Source organism: Stigmatopora argus, chromosome 2 (genome assembly GCF_051989625.1).
Source record: "Stigmatopora argus isolate UIUO_Sarg chromosome 2, RoL_Sarg_1.0, whole genome shotgun sequence".
Lineage (NCBI taxonomy): Eukaryota > Metazoa > Chordata > Actinopteri > Syngnathiformes > Syngnathidae > Stigmatopora > Stigmatopora argus.
The window spans coordinates 14677077-14696673 of record NC_135388.1 but is presented as its reverse complement, the minus strand read 5'-3'; the positions used below and the strand labels follow the sequence as shown (position 1 = coordinate 14696673).

The 19597-nt window shown below is 40.5% G+C and overlaps 3 protein-coding genes across 6 annotated transcripts in view; all 3 read left to right on the top strand.

Moving 5' to 3' along the window:
- rasa3 (RAS p21 protein activator 3) overlaps nucleotides 1-2479 on the top strand; it is a 37210-nt gene extending 34731 nt beyond the window's left edge. For all 3 annotated transcript variants that reach the window (XM_077624280.1, XM_077624273.1, XM_077624264.1), the window contains one exon: nucleotides 13-2479. In XM_077624280.1, the coding sequence (XP_077480406.1) occupies nucleotides 13-88 (76 nt within the window). In that variant the 3' untranslated portion in view covers nucleotides 89-2479. The remainder of the gene's footprint in view (nucleotides 1-12) is intronic.
- Nucleotides 2480-3273: 794 nt separating this feature from the next.
- pros1 (protein S) lies at nucleotides 3274-10974 on the top strand. The gene is made up of 14 exons (XM_077592817.1): nucleotides 3274-3442; nucleotides 3812-3969; nucleotides 4535-4559; nucleotides 4642-4725; nucleotides 5115-5237; nucleotides 5313-5438; nucleotides 6595-6723; nucleotides 6940-7180; nucleotides 8336-8522; nucleotides 8678-8842; nucleotides 8950-9118; nucleotides 9316-9452; nucleotides 9537-9765; nucleotides 10327-10974. Exons 1-14 carry the CDS (start codon nucleotides 3376-3378, stop codon nucleotides 10506-10508), a joined length of 2022 nt encoding a protein of 673 aa, XP_077448943.1. The 5' UTR covers nucleotides 3274-3375; the 3' UTR covers nucleotides 10509-10974.
- Nucleotides 10975-12172: 1198 nt separating this feature from the next.
- The window catches only part of gas6 (growth arrest-specific 6), a 16923-nt gene continuing 9498 nt past the window's right edge, over nucleotides 12173-19597 (top strand). Inside the window, exons 1-7 of one of the 2 annotated variants that reach the window (XM_077594855.1) lie at nucleotides 12173-12307; nucleotides 12423-12587; nucleotides 13847-14007; nucleotides 16113-16137; nucleotides 16226-16288; nucleotides 17465-17587; nucleotides 19240-19359. In XM_077594855.1, the coding sequence (XP_077450981.1) occupies nucleotides 12509-12587; nucleotides 13847-14007; nucleotides 16113-16137; nucleotides 16226-16288; nucleotides 17465-17587; nucleotides 19240-19359 (571 nt within the window). In that variant the 5' untranslated portion in view covers nucleotides 12173-12307; nucleotides 12423-12508. Of the gene's footprint in view, nucleotides 12588-13846; nucleotides 14008-16112; nucleotides 16138-16225; nucleotides 16289-17464; nucleotides 17588-19239; nucleotides 19360-19597 lie in introns of both variants that reach the window. The other variant, XM_077594854.1, reaches the window with a different exon arrangement.

The following is a 19597-nucleotide window of genomic DNA, read 5'->3' as shown; positions in this document are numbered from 1 at the left end:
TTGCTTCTTCAGAGAACATCCTATAGGCGACAAAAGTTTCCAGTGCTACATCCGTCAGCAGTCAGAAAGCTCCACCTATTCCATCTGACATCCTTTGGACTTTTTTCTGTGATGTTCACAATCCGCACGTCAGCCATGACAGTAAATCAACATTTGGAAGAAGCGACCACCTGGCGTGTTGTGTTCAGGGGGAAAATACAAGTTTTACAGTTCCTAGCACACAACAAGGGTGGAACAGGGGCGTGCTCAAGATGTGTCACTCCACGTACAAAATATGGGGAAACAGACGTCAGGTCAGAAAAGGAACACTAGTGCAAGAAGTTGACTTACTCTTCATCCTCTTTGTGATGTTATGACAGAAAAAACATTTTCACTGGACTGGACTTTTCCAGTGAATGACACGCACTTTAATCTCCTCCAACTTAATAATTGGACAAGACTCGTAGCACAATTTTCAAAAAGGAAGGCTTTGGTTTGTCGTAGGTGTCATATTTTTTGTACATTACATCTGGCTCTCCTAAATATTAGAATGATCAACAGTATTGCCTGTTTTTTAATGAACACCTACTTGCATAAGAATAGCTTTGGGGGTCACATAAAGAAATTTGCGAAACCACGAGTAACGTGGTGCCCTGGAGGTGTGAGTTAGTAAATCACTACTGTCATCATTTAGCCTCCATTTGTTGACAGATAGAGCGGTTTTATTTGCTTTAGTGTTTTAATGCCCTGGCAAGCTGTCCAAGCGTTGAACTTAATCCAGACAAAAAGCTGCAAAGACATCTTGTTTTTTTTCTGCAAGCAGTTTAAAAAAATATCGTGAACTGTTTGCTATGGATGCTTTCATTATTGGAGGTCTTGGCCATCAGGATGTGGATGGGTCTACTCAAATTGCATACTACATGTTTGACTACATTTTTAAATCATATTTTTGGGCCACACAATAGGGAATACATTTGGTTGGTAGCAGATTGGGTGATCATTTATCCATGCAATGCATGTAGATAACTCATGTTGCAGGAAGTAGGAAGGTCATCTGACTCCATCATTAACATTTGTGTCCACCGGAATCGTGTTTGTTTTTTTTCATCTGAATTTTCAACAAAGCTTGGGATATTGTAACTTTGAAACATATGCACAGATGATCACAATGGTATCCATTTGTTTTCTTTCTGTCTCAGTTTGGAGACAGAAGAAAAACTTTCCCTCAACCATGACTGAAGCAGCATTTTCACACGATTCTTAAGCAAATGAGAATTGTTTTAAGCCTAACTGCGACTTAATACGTCTTTTGACATTCAAGCCATTTCTCATTATTATTGTGAAATGGTAAAATTCTTACTAGCTGTGTTGCCTATTGGCATCCTTATAACTTTGTTTTAGCAATGTAGCTGTGTGTTGTCATGGAAACATTGGCCTATCGTGTCAAATGTATTTGAGATGCTGCCTGTTGCCAATATTGCCCATCAGCACCTTGTATTCCGTTGAAGGTACTGGATTTTAATCTTGCTAACACGTGTGTGTCTGTGTTGTCTCTGTAACCTTTCTTTCATTAATTCATCATCATTATTATAATCGTTATGTTTTCTTGCCAAACAGTGCATGTGTTGTTATGGCAGAGTCCAGTCACCTCTGTGCAAGCTTTTTGGAAATACACCATTTACATACTACGTACTTTTTTTTAGTATCCTCAAATGTAAAAGACCTAGTTGTGTATCCTCAGTGGTCAGTGCCAGTTATTATTTTTGTATGTTTTTTTTAAACAATAACTCCAATGCATTACATTTGATCTGTTTCTATGAACTTGACACTTTTTCATACAGAGATGTTGCCATGCTTCTGAAGTGAATGACTGAAATATTTTTAAGTATGTGCTTGTGAGTGTATGTGTGCGTCAACATGTAACTGACTTGCCAAGTGAATTAACCCAGTGTTAGTGGTGAGGAGGCAGTTTGCCAGTTGTGAAATATATTTAAAAACAAAAAAAAACACTGCCTGCATTGATCCCAATAAGACTACACCAACAGTCTTGTATTGGTTCTATTCTTATTATGTAGAACTGCATTGTAAAGCTATTAACTCTTTCGCAACATCCAACTTTTGTGTTCTACGAGTCAGATTCGGATTTTGAGTAGAAATTACACAACTGGGCCCATGGAGTCACATTACATTTTTATAATCAACATTTTTGGGCACATCAACTGAGTTTTGGGGAAAAGCCGTTAAAAATGATGGCACATTTCCTGGCATTGAAGCCTACCAAGGACTGGTTATAATGCAATAATGAATCCCCCCTCCACACACATACACAATGAGGTTGACATTATACCATAAATTTTCAATTTAACACAGACATATTTTGTAAAAATATTTTCAAAGCAAACTGAATTTATTGTAAGTGTACTGTATATAAAACTGGGATGAATGGTGTAATGTATTGTCCTTTTTCCCTTAACAAAATGAATAATATTATAATTCAAAAGTGGTGCCTGCATCATTTGTCGAATAAGGTGGTTCAACTGGACTCACAGTTACTTCTTCACGCTATTTTTGCTAATGAAATATTAGATAATAGTATTCTGTATGAATGTCGCTTTGTATAATTCATTCACGTTAGATGTTAAAACCCATTTGGTTAGTTTTATTTTCAAATGCAAAAGGGCAGGTGGACTGACCTGGATTTGAACCCAAGACCCCAGAACCGTCAACTCAGCCACCGGGCCACCAAGTTTGTATTTATTCATAAAAAAAAAATCATACTTAAATACAAAAATGACTGATAGTAAAAATACCAACTTTATACAAATTATAATATGAATATAATGAGTTCTGCATCATGCACAATTTGCATCAGGCAGTTCACACTTGTAAAGTACACAGAATATGGAAAAAAAATAATTTTGTGGCCTACTATATATAATACATGACCAAAAATGTGATGTCCACATAAATGGACGCCAGGTCTCTATGGGATTCCGTTTTTTTTTTAATTATTTTATTTTTTTAATCAGCAAAAAATAGCCACTAGCCCTATAGAAGACTTGAACCAACCACTATGTGCCACCTTTACCTGGACTTTTCCCCCCGAGTTTGGGAGTGGATATACTTTTGCTTTACCCAGTATGGTTCATTCCACTGAAGGGGTTGTTATTGTTGTTGTCAAGCCCACCGGCCCACTTTGTGAAGCTGCTGACCTCCCGGCGTGCATTGTGTGGACTAAATCTGCTTTCTGCATGAGTTCCACCCACCGGCATTTATTAGTGCGCACACACGCACCTAGTTGCGCCCCCCACCCCCTGCACTGACCCCCTCCCACCCCAGCTCTGGTTAAGCGTTTTCGGGAAGAATAAGGTTTGAAGTCAGTCTTTTACCGGAGCCATGCGGAGACACAATCTTGCGCCAGCATGTCTCGTTTTTCTGCTGACATTCGCCGACGCCTCGCAATGTAAGTTTGCGGCCATATTTACTCCCAAACGTTGTTGTCTCGAGCGACTTTAGTGGGAATTTACAGACTTTTTTTGTTTTGTTTTTAACAAACAGCGCTCATCGCGAGCTGCTTGGTCTTGCAAAAAGTTCATTTCTTGGAAATCTCAGTTTCGCAATGACCTCTTTTTTTCCAGGCCAGTTCAGATAAATGCAATTTGTCATGGCCACTTTATCCATGCAGGCTTCCATCTGCCATCTGTCAGGAGCAAACATGACTAAATTCCGGCCTGGATCAGTCACATGTTTTTGGGAACATGAAACTGCTGTAAATGAAATGTTATGTTATGTTCATCCCTGTGTTTTTGTTCTTCTTCCATGCGTGTCCCAGTTCTGAGCCAGAGTGCAGCATCGCACTTCTTGAGCCGACACAAGAGAGCCAACTCTCTTTTTGAGGAGCACAGGAAGGGCAATCTGGAGAGGGAATGCATTGAAGAACTCTGCAACCGAGAGGAGGCAAGGGAGGTCTTTGAGAACATCCCTGAGACGGTAAGAGGATGTTTACCAAGAGGCCAAAGAGCCCCAAAAACAACACACGCAAGAACATGCAACTCTTCCAATTCCATCCAAGAGTGAAATTTGCAGGTTATAGGTCACTTTATTAATAGAAAATGTTTTTAAATTGATTTTTTTGCCTTCATTTTTTAATGATACCCAAACAAAAATAACAAAACTGGCATTTCGGAACAAGTTTGGTGAAAAATAAGTTATCAAATGCTGTACTTGCTTAGCATTCACATTATTCTATACTTTTTCTATAGTTTCTATAATACTATAATTCTATATTTATTTATTATTCATTTTTATTATTTATTTGTTTGTTGTTGTTTGTGCACTTCATGGTGAAGCTTTATGTAAATCTCATTATACTTGTATAATGACAATAACATTCAATTCAATGATATTATTTTGATAGCTGTGTGTCTATTGTTACTAGTAGTGATGACCAAGTGTACACACTGATTAATTTTAATATGATTATATCTTGTATTTCAACTGCCATCAAAATCTCTTAATAGTAAAGCATCTTTATAAAATGCCTGTTCTTTTTCAGGAGTACTTTTACCCAAGGTATCTTGGTAAGTTTGCAAAGTGACCAATTGTTTTGATGTATTAGACTGGTGTAATATTACGAATACGTAATTCCAATCTATTTTTAAGTGTGTCTGGGCTCCCACCGAGTTAGCTCCGTCGGCGACAATTCTGATTCTGCCATCCCATCGGATCTCCGCACTTGCGTGACAGGTAGAATTTCTGTTTATATTGTTTACTCTGGTGATTCTCAATCACTGTTCCACAACACATTAACATTTGTGCCATGGGTAGCAATTCAGTTGCGTATAATTTCTCCAAAAATCATCAATTTTTTTTAAAAGTAAAACTTTCATTTGGATCTTTACCAGCATTATATAGTGACAGAAATTAAATACATTGATTAATCTGTGTATGCACCCATTTCAACCCTTGGTCATTGCATGCTCTTAGTGAATAAACAGAGATGAGATTACAATTTTTTTTAAATATTTCTGTTGGCTGGTGTCCTGCAGGATATGTCTTATGTAAACAGCAGTAAAGGTTAAAAGTACTCTTTTTGTCTAAATTGCTTTTACGAAATTCTCTGTGTCGTTGGGCAGAAATCAGCAATCAATGCACGCCGTTTCCATGCTATAGGGAAGGTACTGAGCGCTGTGTGGATGGTAAAGGCTCCTATATGTGTTTGTGCAAGCCTGGCTGGAAAGGGCACACCTGTGAGGATGGTAAGTTTTTCTCAAAAACATTTGTTTAAAAGATTGTGAGCCATGCAGCTTTTATACAATTTGTCCATTGCGCAGACATCGACGAGTGTTCAGATTCCGAGTTTCCAGCGGGATGCAACCACAAGTGTTACAATATTCCTGGGAGCTTTTACTGCGCATGTAAAGATGGCTATTATCTCAGTGACAACATCAAATGTTTGGGTAAGACCAATGTGTGTTCGTTCCTACCTTTTGTTTATAATTTAGGATAGATTGGTTTATCCAACCCTGATACATCGTACACTAAATGGGAGAAATGCAGAGGTTCCAAAGGAAACAACTGTAATGTTCATTCAACCAAGCGTTCAAGCATCCATCGATCCAACCATTTAAGCAATCAACCAGCCATCGATCCGTTCGCCCAATTTTTTTCCGGTTAAATTGAGTTTTTTTCCGGGTCGAGTGGGGCGGTGAAATGACCTCAGCAGAGAAGCCCTCCCTCCCTTCTAGTCGGCCACTTTGTCAAGCTCTTTCAGAGATGTTTCTAGCCAGGCAAAGGGGACATTGCCCCCAACCTTTCTCTAAGCCTCCTTCTGGTGGGACATGCCTGGAACTCTTAACCTGGAAGGAATCCTAGACAGATGCCCAGGCCTACTTACTTGGCTCCTATAAATATAGAGAAGCAGCAGAATCCCATAAGGACTCCTTTTGCCAAGTGATTGCATGGGCACTCATGGTTTTCGCTATGAACAATGATGAGCACATAAATCTAATGATAGCGGTTACCTCCATTCCTGTGAGGTTCTGTAGCTGATAATTGACATGTCAAGTACTTAATCCATTTGATTGTCTATCCTTCAACTTTTAATTGACATACTCATCATTATCTCTTATTTTTTGTTACTTGCTGTCTGGCATTACTGCGTAGGAAGTAAGTTGTCACTGTTTATCTTTAGTTAGTTCAGTTCAAAGTCTCTGTAAACAAGCAGGCGATGCAACAAGAAACATTTACTTTGCCACATTTTTCAGGCATTCAGAATATTTCCAAATAGTTTTTCACTATGTCCTGTATACATATTTTTAACAGATTGTTAGAATAGTACCTCTTTTAGGACATTTAACTCTACATTATGTAGGGCTTGTGTGCAAGGTCATGTCAAATAGTCTGTGACTTGAGAGAAATTAAACCTCTACAAGTAAAACATTTATAACGGCTTTATCCTCACTAGGGTCGCAGGGCGTGCTGGAGCCTATCCCAGCTGACTTCAGGCCAGAGGCGGGGGACACAAGCAAACACACAGTTTTTGTCTTGTTCGTATTGTGAAGGCTCAAAAAATGTATTTCTCACTCGGTCTCTCTCACTCTTGACTCGTTTCAGATCTAAATGAGTGCCTTTTGTATCCAAGTATTTGTGACGAGCCTGCTGAATGTGTCAATACACAAGGCATGTTTGATTGTGTGTGTCCAGCTGGATTCAAATACAACTTCACTTCAAAAAGCTGCAATGGTGAGTAGTAAATCTTATGTAGCTATTTCATTCTCCAGCCTTGTGCACAATTCATTCAATCTAAAATTCATTTTAAGCATGACAAGTTGTATTCAAGAACCAGATTGAGGTCAAATGAAGAAATAATACAAAAGTTCCAGAATTGCAACTCGAAGCATAGCTGTCAACTGTCCAAATTTCTCTGGTTCTGACTAAATTCTGAATTCATCATTACAGATGTTGACGAGTGCTTGGTGAGCATGTGCGAGGGCACTTGCATCAACAATGTGGGCAGCTACAACTGCCATTGCGATGGCCGCCAGGGTCTTCGCTTGGCGGACAACAGGCACGACTGTGAAAAGATCCCAGTGTGTGTGGATTTGCGCGACTTTAAATACGCTGAGATGTTGTACCTGGGGGAGCAGTTTGCAGGACTTCCTGTGATATATCTTCTCTTCCGTCTGCCAGAGACAACAAAGTGAGTGCAACTTACTTTAGTTCCACGCATCATGGAATTATATCGTGTCAAAAAGTCCAATCTGTAATTTTCTTCATTTATTCCTTCATTTTCCATACCGCTTATCCTCACAGGGGTTGCTGTGGCCTTCTATAATTTGTGCAGGGTAATTGGTGTTAAACCTGAAAGTATAATACAGTGGTACCTCGAGATACGAGCTTAATTCGTTCCGGGACTGAGCTCGTATGTATGAACGTTTCCCATTGAAATGAACTAAAAACAAATTAATTCGTTCCAACCCTCTGAAAAATCACCAAAAACAGGATATTGGATTGGAAAAAAATGTTTTATTTCTTCTAATTCACCATCTATTAACAAAGTAACACATAACTAGTGGTTTAATATTACTAAAATGTGTTTAATAGTACTAAAATTATACGGATTTCGAAGGGGACAAAGAGAGAGAGGACAGAGAGAGGGGCGCGGAGAGGGTGGGCACTTTTTGCACGGCAACACGCTCGTTTAATAACATAAACAAATTTAAATGAACTTGGATTACGATGCAGACACTCAAAAATAAGTTTAAGCTAACCTTACACTAAACCTAATTCTAATTTTGTATTAAAGTTTGATACCCTCTCCCGGGTTGGCTCTATTTGCCCCGCCTCCAACCTGACTTTCACTATCGATGGGCTGTTTGCTTTTGTATTCCCTTAAAAATATTCCGAAAATGATGCACACAAATGTCCTCACAATAGGATAACGAACGACCACTTGCCAACGAGAAGTAATATATACTCCTCGTATTAGCGATCGCTCCGCCATTCGCGCTGAGTGACGGAAAAAAAACACAGAAAAAAATGCAACGCTCCGTCCAGGGCTCTGTTATACACGAAAGCGATGCGGCAAAAAAGACAGTGCACTAAAATCATAAACAGCCTCTCATGTCTTGGCCACCTGGCTTTCTCGTATCTCGAAATTTGTCTCGTATCTAGAGATAATTATTTGCTTGGAATTTTACTCGTATCTTGAAATGCTCGTATGTCGGGGTGCTCGTATGTCAAGGTACCACTGAATGTGCCGTTTTGCAAAGAAATCAGGAAATAATAAAATAAAACAAAGGAAATATAGTTCCATTGCTCTTCCATTCAAACTTTCTTTTTTTCTGACTGCCAGGTTTGCAGCAGAGTTTGACTTCCGCACATTTGACCCAGAGGGAGTCATTCTCTTTGCAGAATCCTCCCAAGATTCATGGTTCATGCTGGGACTACGGGGCGGCCGCATCGAAGTCCAGTTCAAAACTCAGCACACATTAAAGGTCACCAGCGGAGGCAAAGCCATCAATGATGGACAGTGGCATGTGGTAAAAAGATTTTAACAAAATATTAACATGTTAGTTAACATATTACACTTTTCAGAGTGACTGTGAAAAGATTCAGTAAGTGTTCAAATCGGTGCAGTAGAAAATACGATGCAAGTAACAGAATAAAAATGACAGCAGCACATCACGACATGCAGATCTCTGTGGATGAACTGGAGAAGAGCATCAGTGTAAAGATCAGCAAGGAAGCAGTAATGAGCATCGCCAGTCCAGAGAGCCTCTTTACTGGAGTTAATGGGAAACTGGCGACTAAAGTTTACATCGCCGGTCTGCCCAACCGCACCAACAGCATCATAAAACCAGTGAGCAGGCATCTTAGCATGCACCATTTTTCACATGTTCTTTGCACGTGTCATAATACCAGCCGACAATGTAATTTAATTGCATAAATCACTTGTCCAACTAATAGATCAACCCACGACTCGACGGCTGCATCCGAGGTTGGAACATGATGAACCAGGGGGCATCTGGTGTGAAGGAGGTCATCCAAGAGAAGAAAAGTAAACAGTGCTACGTACATGTGGAACGCGGATCGTTTTTCACCGGTGAAGGACTGGCACGCTTCAATATTGACTATAGTGAGTAAGTTAAGTCATACTTTATTGTTGCGTGTAGGTATTTTTGTTGTTGTTGTCTTTCACCATCAGTAAGACTTCTACTTGATTTATCAGAATGTTAGAAGGAAGATTGTGTTCCACATTTTCTTCTTGTCAGACTGCTTGTGGATGATGTGTTTCAAATTAGCACATATTTTTATTCTTGTGTTTGTCTGTAGGTGAGTCTGGAAGCTGGAAGGTGGATTTAAGGATGAATATACGTCCTTCTGGCAGTACCGGAGTCCTCTTTGCTCTCGTTTCCAACGACAAAGTCCCATTGTCACTGGCCGTGTTAAGCGACGGCGAATACGACGCTGTATTTGCATTTTTTTACTCTTTTCTTCAGAACTGAATATGTTCAACATGTGCGAAATTGATTTGTTTTTCCCATCTGTCACAGAACCTGCAAGTTTTCTTGGATGGAGTTCCGGTGGCTAAGCTGTACTCGATGCTGTTGTGTTACCCTGACCGAATCACAGTGCTGCTGAGTGTAACCCAATCGGAAATTTCAATCTCAGCAAACTCATCGACTGTCAAGAATATATTGCCTGATGCCCAACAGGAGGCACTGCAGCATCTCAATTCCTCCATGCAGAACCCAGTCAGCACCTACATTGGTGGGATACCAGGTCAGTTCCAGATAAATTATACTGTTTTTTCAGCTACATAGTCAGTGACAAATGTGCCAGCACTAATCGTTTCAGCCCCATTTTGCCTTTGTAAGTGCTTCCAAAAGCAGTTCAAAGCAACCTTAAATAGTTACAGGAATTGTTCCCTCTAAGCATTTCCAAGTGACCATCCTGATTGATTCCAGGAAGAAATGGTCTGCCTTTCTTTGTGGTCTCATTAGTTGGATCTGCTGATCTAAGCAAGTGTACGAATTCACACCAGAGGCTGTCATTGTGATGATGAAAGCAGATTATTTCTATCGTTCTATCATTCCAACGCCACGGTCTTTAGGCTGCTTAAAATTAATTACAGTAGTTATTTTTTTTCAAAAGCCTGTGAAATCCCAGATATGCATTCAAAGCACATGTGAAAAAATATTTTATAGTATGCAATAGAATGAAGATTCAACATTTGTTTTGCATCCATTCAATTTGGCTTGCCCAGACAGTAATATGCACTTGGTGGCTGCATCCGTCCAGACTAATCACTCAATATTTGTTTTTCCTTTCCCTCTATCTTAGATAATGTCCCATTGGAGTCCACCCCAGTAACAGCCTTTTATCACGGCTGCATGGACATCTCTGTCAACGGCCAGATGTTGGACTTTGACGAAGCCTTGAGCAAACACAACAGCATTAAGTCCCATTCCTGTCCTCCTGCTCTGACCTCTGAAACGGATGCTTCTCCGCCACATGGAGAGTGACCTTAACAAACACCCCCACCACTTGCAATAGGCAGCAGTGTCCTCTCACTTGTGGGATATTTAATATGTAGGTCGCGGATGGAAGGAAGTAGGAGGTACAAGCTTATCAAGATGAGAAGATACTGTAGTTTTCAACAGTCATAGTTGATTTTGCCACACCTAATATGTTTTGATTCAATTACTTGGGATGTATGACGACAGCTACTTTGCTGGAAGCTGCATGATGTAGTTGTAATATTGATGCAATCAAGGAATTACAAGAAATGTTTGCACCAAAGCTTTGTAGCACGCACAACATATGTTGAGCAAGAAAGAATAGTGTTCGTTACACATGATCCCAGAAGATCAGGCTCTGAAACCAACTAAAGCTGCGCCTCTCTGTCCCTGGTTCTCGGTGTGCTTAGTTTCCCATCTAGTCATTTGTTTGGATAAAATAACTTGAAATAAAAGTCAAATACATTTTTAACTTTCGCTTCTTACTATCCAAATGTTCTCGTTTGTGGGTTCATCATCTGTTTTTCTTAAAAGCTAAACGTGTAGAGAGGTAGGTTTTGCCCTGGACTAGTCGCCAGTCATATGGCACATGAAGAAAGATCATTCAGTCGTGATCATACCTATTGGCAGTTTAGAGTCGTCAATAAATCCAGAGTCTCGGAGAAAAACAAAGCCAGCAAATGGGGGAGAGGCCAACACCACACTGTTCTCCAGAGCCACAACTGGAATCAGCCAAAATCTTTAGAATGATAAGGCAGACATGCCAATGAATACTTAGCCAGTGCAATGTAAACGATATTACAAGATGTAGCAATTGAATTTTTAACACACAATTTTCCTCACAGGGGCAGAGAATTTGCCCTCAATGTCTATACCCTGATCGGTTGGTCATATTTGAACGAGTTCCAACAACTTTAAATCAGCCAATAAGTATAATATTCAGCATTTCTGTAGAACAAGAGGTGGATCGAGTCCATATTGATGGCACCAATGCTCGTGTACGGGCCTGCCAGTCAGCATCCTGTCGATTCGCTGATAGGTGCAAAAAAAGAAAGTCACAAAATCGTTTGACTGCAGTGAAAAGTTGCGAAAATATTATGCTCATCGGTTTCCTCCCACATTCCAAAAACACGCATGCTGATTCGACACTCTAAATTGCCCCTAGGTATGGGTGTGACTGTGCATGGTTGTCCGTCTTCTCGTGCCCTGCGATCGGCTGGCCACCCATTCAGCGTGTCCCCCGCCTCTGGCCCGAAGTCAGCTGGGATATGCTACAGCACCCCCCGTTAGCCTTGCAAGGATAAAGCGATTCAGGAAATGAAGGAATGAATAAATACAAACGTGGATGAATTTAATATTGTAAACAAAATTTAAGCTATAATAAAAAAAATAGGGCGGCATAGTGGACAAGTGGTTCGCGCGTCAACCTTGCAGTTCTGGGGTCAAGGGTTTGATCCCATGTTGCTTCTCACTGTGTGGAGTTTGCACGTTACAGTCGTTAAGTATTTCATTTGACTGTTTTTATCTTGTTAGAAGCATCCCCCTGGATTTACACACATTTTCTTTTAAGAGGAGTGAAGGTGGAAAAGTGCTCGTCTTTCTGCATCGAATAAAGTGATGCAGCTTTTGCTAGAATACCCCCCCCCCCCCCCCACACACACACACACACACACACACAAACACGCGCACGCACACACATCGAGTGTAAGAAGGAGGAGGAGGAGAGGAGCCAGAGGACAAAAGTGCGGACCGCAATGAAGACGAGCTAACCGCAGCTCGTGGAGGACGACGGCGGCGGCTTAACAGTGAGAGCCATGCGGGGGGAGCACGACGCTTACTGAGCCCCCCCAAAACACACCCCGGCAGTCCTTTACAAGTACCCGGAGACCTGCTAATCTGACGTTAAATCGCTATTTACAGCATTGCCGCAGCAGGAGAGGACACAAGAGAGACTCATTTCCAAGAAAGAAGTTGACGGTGCTCAGCACGGACTCAGCGGCGACACGATGCGTGTGAGCCGGGCAAAGTGTCTCCCATTGGCCGCGCTGCTAATCCTGCTGTCCGCCTGCTGCTCTCCCAGCAGTAGTAAGTAAACAATCGCATGCTAGGTGGCACTGGCTAATGGCAAGGCACCAGTGAGTGCTAAGCGTGTTTAAATATCTGTGTTGGGGAAAACAAACGCGAATCTCGGACCACCGTGTGGGACACCTCCACGTTACCTGACCTTTTGTTCTCAGATTCGTGTGTTGTTGACTGTATTTTGCACTGGTGGGATGTAAACATTTTCTTTTTAGTTTTGTGTAATTCTTAAGGTGTTTTGGGGGGTGGGAGGCAACTTTTTAATTGCACACTCACATAAAAATAGATGTGCAAGCTTAACCCTTCATAGCGCATGTCACTATTTAGGTCATTAAAAATAGACTGTGTATTATCAGTTATTATTTATACAAATGTAGTCTATATCACTTTAAGAATGTTGGTGAATTAAAAATAATGAAAGATTAAATAGATGTGGGTGGTTATCACTCCGACAAAAATCACAGTATTTGTCAACAATACACATCCAATTCATTTTATAACTAGGACCCACTTGTTTTTAAGTGCTTGACAGAACGTCTAGTACAGGGGTGTTCAAACTTTTTTCCTCCAAGATCTACTTTTCAAGGAGTTAACCTCCCACGATCTATCTTTTTTTTATAGGCCACTGACAAATGTCAGCAATTATTCATGTTTATATACCTCGCATTAGATTTTATCTATGAACATGTATGGGAGTGGCAGGGAACGGGGGTGAAAATCCACTCTTGATTCATGCTAAAGCATGGGTGGCCAAGTCTGGTCCTCGAGAGCATCGATCCAGGATGTTTTCCACGTCTCCCTCCACCAACACACGTGAATCAAATAATCGGGATCGGTATGAAGCTTCTGGACAGCTTGCTGATGAGTTAATCATTTGATTCAAGTGTGGTAGAGGAGGGAGATATGGAAAACAGACTGGATAGGGGCTCTCGAGGACCGGACTTGGCCACCCCTCTGCTAAAGTTTACTGTGGGCATGCCAAATTCATAAGAGCCTAGCTAAGGAACCGACGGAGGGGACGCATCAAACTGTTATTGACGTGTGAACTACCAATAGTTCCTTGGCAATCTACCGGTAGATCGCGATCTGCATTATGCGCACCCCTGATCTAGTACCATCAACGGTAGCCATTGATTGCTCTACAATGGGTTGAATCTTTGAATAAGCTCAGTGGAGTGTTTTCCGCATTATTCGTTGTACTTTTCCTCAATACACAGTCTGAGTACTTTTGTCTCCTCTTTGATTGTTTCCCTCGTCCTTTCCAGTCTCCCTGTCGCAACAAAAGGCAAACCAGTTCCTGAGCAGACGCAGGAGGGCAAATCAAGTGTTTGAAGAGACCAAACAAGGACACCTGGAGAGGGAATGTGTGGAAGAGAGGTGTTCCAAGGAGGAGGCCAGAGAAGTGTTTGAAAATGACCCTGAGACAGTGAGTCAACATTAAATTGTGATTGCGATGGCCAATTTGGCCAACAATGCCTGTGTCCGCTACCAATATCCTCAAAACTCAATAATACACTTTCTGGCCTGAACGTAAGTTCAACTGGCGAGATAAAATGATAATATATAGTGATTTTTTTTTTCTTCAGAATAGTGCTTGAAATGAACTCATAATGGAGAGGAATTGGTAGCTGTACTGTCTGACAGCAGTGTCAAAATCAATGTAGTGGCATGCCCACTGTAATTATAATAATAACTCTTAAAGCACATGTTTGAGTTGGATTTTGCCTAATGTTTTGACTTGGAAGACAACTATTTACAGTGTGGAATCATGACCCAAATTTCATTCCCCCATTTGTTATTTAAGGCTTCTTGCTTAAGTTGTGCTTGTTTTATAGTGACTGATGATTCATAAGCCTAAAATGCGGGTGTTGATGCTTCTGTCAGTGCTGACAAGCATTATAATATCCCAATGGGATTTGATGGACATGTTTTTCTTGAGAAGAAAAATCTCTTTGGTTTCTGTCTTGGTCATTGAGGCAGAATGACTCATTCTTGCTTTGTGCCATGCAGCATTTTATAAAACACTCCAGTCATAGTTCCTATCAGAAGTATGCATGCAAACACATAGATATTGGTGTTATTTTGCTTAAGTTTCTTCTGTGGAATGTAGCAGAAGCTTTTCCCACAATTTGCCCTTGATGTCCACACTCTCCTCCCTGGAATGCATGTAAACAAATCTAATATGCAGCTCCTGGCTTAATTTTCTAATTTTGGATTAAGCGATGTGTTTCATTGTGCTTAGTCGTTTGACCCTAATCTGCATACATTCCCTCCCACTCTACTGTATTTACCAACAAACAAAATGCATCACGCTTCATGTGCTCAGAACCAGTCACTGCAGATTAGTGTCCACGCTGCATTCATAAGTGTGCAGATCACACACACACATGCACACATGTGTCTCCCTGTAAATATTGGGACTTTGGTATCTGCATTTGGTTGCAAAAAAACAACATTTTATTAGGACAGCCACTGTATTAGGCTTATTTGGTATTATGTTTAACAAACTGTGTGATGCCTTGATGTTCTAACTGGGCCACGTGATAAGACGTTCCCCATCGACTACTTACTGTTTATATTTTTGAGAGGTTGAATGAGCAATGACTCTGAGAATTTGTGACGCAACAAGACCTTGAAGCTGACCGTGTGAGGGTGATGACGTGTATCTTTGGAAAAGGTCACCTTGCTTCCGTCACGAGGAGTTTAAACAACAAATACGTGCACTTGCTTTTGAAACACGTTTACTTGTGTTATGTTTGTGTCTTCGATTGTCAGCATAAAGACTGCAGTGTCATTTCAAAAGTGTATTATTCATTGTGAACATGAACGTGATGCTGCATTTTTCTCTGCTGCAGCTCTGACTCTGCAAAGACAGAAAAAAAGAAAGGTGATTCTGCGGAGTGGTTTTCTGACACACGCATACTGTACATACCTTCTTTTTTTAATATCTCTGAACTTCCTCGTAACAGTCAAAGTATAAATGGCTCAAATTGGTCATGTCATCACGTTTTATATCACATAATCTGTGATGATAACAACAACGTGACCAAGGCTCACCTGTATCTGTGTAAACTGGCAGATGTTTTTTTTTTGAAAGAGTACAGCAACAGCCAGAAGGCATTGACTTTACTGCACCTTATCAGGAATTCAGAAAATTCCCAGGAGGCCTCTGGTGAGAGGTTTTAGCCTTGTGTGTGTGTGTGTGTGGGGAGGGAGTGGGGGTTCAAGCTGGATCACAAGTTTTCATATTTTCATGTACGTGTAAAGACAATGGACTGGTGCACCATTGTCTTTGCAAAGACAGCATTTTTCTAATTGGTTGATTAACATTAGTGAATGCAGCTTTACTAAATGAAGTATTCTGCAGATTTTTATAAAATGTTGAGTCCAAGAGTGAATTTTAGTCGCTTATAAGTTAAGTGTAAAAAATGTTTTAAAGTACATAAATTGTGTTTCAAATGGTTCTTGTTTTTATAGTATTTCTGTGTGATGTCTAAAACGTTTTCCCCTCCATATCTTTCTCTCTTTTAGGACTACTTCTATCCCAAATATTTAAGTAAGTCACATTTAGGTAACCCTAATCACAATGACGAGCTTTTACTGAGCCAATGTTTCATTCATTTTGCTTCTTCTCTCCTGGTCAGGTTGCTTGGACAAGTTTGGAGGTTCAGCAAAGAAAAAACCTGATCTGATCACATGTGTCCACAGTAAGTTTTATGTCAACTTGTCTGTGTCTGAACTTAATTGTTTTTAGTTTGATCTGAGTAATCCCTGATTCAGCATTACATCTAGATATACTGGGAGGATTTGGGAGCAGTGGCGGTGCACTGCAGTAGCGAATGCTGCAGTGCAAAATGTCACAATCTAATTACCACTTAAAGTAGGCCACTTCCTTTATCCAATTGCCCAATCTATGCCTTGGTAATGCTGCAGCATCGATGTAGTGCAGTGATGCTGCAGTTCGGTGCGAGCCTCCTTCCTTCGTCACGCACTCAATGACTATTCAGGTGCCTCCGTCAGAAGTGACGTGAGTAAAGTCCGACGTGAGTGGGGTAAAAAAAACTTGCTGCATCAGTATAAAGCAGATCTCACTCTGTTCGAGGGAGGGGAGGATGGCCATGACTCAGTTTTTGTGCATTGTGCACGCATATTATGCTACTTCAAGACGACAGCTATCCCTTTTTCCTTTTTTAAAGCTTTCTCCACCCTTTTAAAAAAATAAAAAATAAAAAATCATTTTTTAGATGGTCCTTTGGCTTCTTTGCGTGGTGGGTGGTAGGTACGCTACCACCACTCAGATCGTTACATTCCTCCATTGACAGTAAAATGATGTCATGCATACTTTTTGGCTGGATATCGGCACGTTAGATATATTGAGGGACAGCTTTGGCTGTGTTCTTATTCATCTCGCAGTGCACGAAACACTATACAACTCAAGCTCAGTAGCTGCACACATCTGGTAGTTGTCTGCCAACAAGCGAGGGTAATTTTTCAAAATTTGATGTCAAAACTGCTGATATAACTGCTATTCCACTGTTTGGAAACTGCGTGGGATTCATCTGTTTGTACACACATCTGTGTCTTCCTCCAGCCCTTCACACTCGCACTCTGATCTAATCTGGCAGGCACAGACTTGCACGGATTTCCCTGAAACCGAAAGGAAACAAAGTTTTTCACGGATATCGGAACAGAAATTTTAGCAAACTGTTTGTGTTCTTAAGTGCCAGAAGATGTACTTAAATGGAAGACATGACTGGAAGAGCATTTAGGCAGCATGAATGATTGTTTATTTTCTCATATGCACAAATGTTTAAGATATGTCTAGTGTTGCCATAGTATGAATCATGTTGCCTGTTTTCTGTTTTTTTTTCTCCCACTACTAGACATTCCAGATCAATGCTCCCCTTCACCCTGTAACTCCAGAGGCACCGTCCGCTGTGAGGACAAGAAAGGTTCCTTCCTGTGTCACTGTTTCACAGGTTGGACTGGAAACTTTTGTGAAAAAGGTACTGTCAGCATTATGAGGAAGTTTTTTATTTTAGGAATGGAGTTTCTTGTCTTAACCTCACTTAAAACAAATCACTCTCAATAGCTTAGCCTTGTATTCTGTTCCTGCTGTGGATTTTTTAAACTCATTCACTGCCATTGGCAAGTAGAGACATCAAATCAATTGATAGGCTCCCCCCAAGCCTGTAACGATAATTACTGTTAGACACGTTTTTTTGTTTTTTGTTGTCCCTTATTGCCACAGTAGGTGGCGCATGTAGACAATGGCTCTGCAAAGGGATAAGAGGAAGAGTAAATTACTCAACAGGTGTTTTGCTGACCGGGAGAGTCACAATTTTGTGAGCGACATTAGTGGCCTAACTTTGAGCCTATTGTGTTAATTTGCATACAGGTTATAAAAGGCAAGTGTGTTTAGAATAATTAAGTGTATTGTTAATGGAATTGGGCATCTTAAAAGTAAATCCATTAATACGAATGGACATTTGATTGATTGGAAACACCACAGACGACGCGTCGATTTCAAGTTACTGTTTGCAGCCCCCTATAGCTTTAGGTTTTTATGTATGTGGAAAGATCAAGTCACTACACATACTGTATTTTTGACTCATCGTCAGCCATTTCTGTCATTTTATGGCACCCATCTAGTAACTACAGGGCCATACAGATAACTATCTTTTTTTTTACATTCCTTTCAAATGTAATTAATTTGTAATGTGTAATATAATAGTCCAAGTTCAAATGGAGTGTATGTCTATTGCTATGAATGGCTGTCATTGTTAATCTATGATACAATATTAGAGCCGTACTAACAGTAGACAGGTTGTTGATGTGTTTCCTTGATTTGAGTGCTCTAAGTGGTAATGTACCGAAGTTACTGGGTGGTTAAAGTATAATCAGTTCATTTTTAGAGCAACTCTAGTTTGTCAATCAGTGTTAAATGAGCCTTAAATAACATTAAAGCAGCCAGTTCTGGTTTCTCTATCAATGTCAGTGGCAAATCAGGTAATAACAAACATGACAGCTGATGCCGTTGATTGTAAAAAAAAAAACAACTATCTATTTAATAGCCATTATCTTGACTGTGGTGCATATCATTCTTCTAGTTTAAAAAAACATAACTTTGACCGAGTCATTTACATGATTAGGTTGAAGAATAATATATTTACCACTTTTACAAGGTTGATTTTCATTCCTGCAATCTTTAGAGGTCAAAAGGCATTATATATATTGTGTAACAGATATGAGATGAAGGACACTGTCTCCCCTGAATACGCTGAGTGTTTAGACTTCCACTTTTAGATGTGAAAATAAAAGATACAATGTCAGAGCACAAACTGCAAAGTGTGCCCAGTGTTAGGTTGTGGCCAATATGCTTCACAGCCACTCAATTCACACTTTTCCACCGTGACTCATTTTACCACCTCGCCGAGAGTGGAAATGATGGAAGAGTCTGCCTACTTGATTCTTTTCCACTGGAGAGCACTGTGTCCCAAACACTAAAACAGTATTTAATACTTGCTGAGCATTGAGAAATCTAACATTTGATCATGTGAACATGTCTCATTTGCAGAGGCAGGCCAAAACTAATTCGCGCTACTATTTCTGCTTTGTTCACATGGCCCATTTTCTAACACCGCCCACCCTCTGGCAGATGTTGACGAGTGCAGCAACAATAATGGAGGATGTGACCATGAATGCACCAACACAATGGGGAATTACCACTGCTCCTGTCACCCAGGTTACATGTTGCGAGGACACCACATGTGCGTTGGTGAGCCATAAGACATACATGTATGACGTGTGTTCAACCTGAGATGCTCTTGTTATGAACCCTTTCATGCACAAATTATGTATTTTTATTTTTTTATTTTTTTAACCCTTACAGGGCACTCATTGCTTACCATTTTACTGGGAGGGCTGAATGAAGGAACATTCATTTGCCCATCCCGGTCAAAGTGGATTGGACAGCTCTTGCTGTCAAAGGCACTGAAACTTGAGCATTCTTCAGT

Bases quoted from the DNA above. Each gene is read 5' to 3' on its own strand.
- pros1 (XM_077592817.1), top strand. From the start codon at position 3,376: ATGCGGAGACACAATCTTGCGCCAGCATGTCTCGTTTTTCTGCTGACA. The intron at 3,970-4,534 runs GTAAGAGGATGT...GTTCTTTTTCAG, and splicing joins TTGAGAACATCCCTGAGACG to GAGTACTTTTACCCAAGGTA. The intron at 7,181-8,335 runs GTGAGTGCAACT...TCTGACTGCCAG, and splicing joins CGTCTGCCAGAGACAACAAA to GTTTGCAGCAGAGTTTGACT.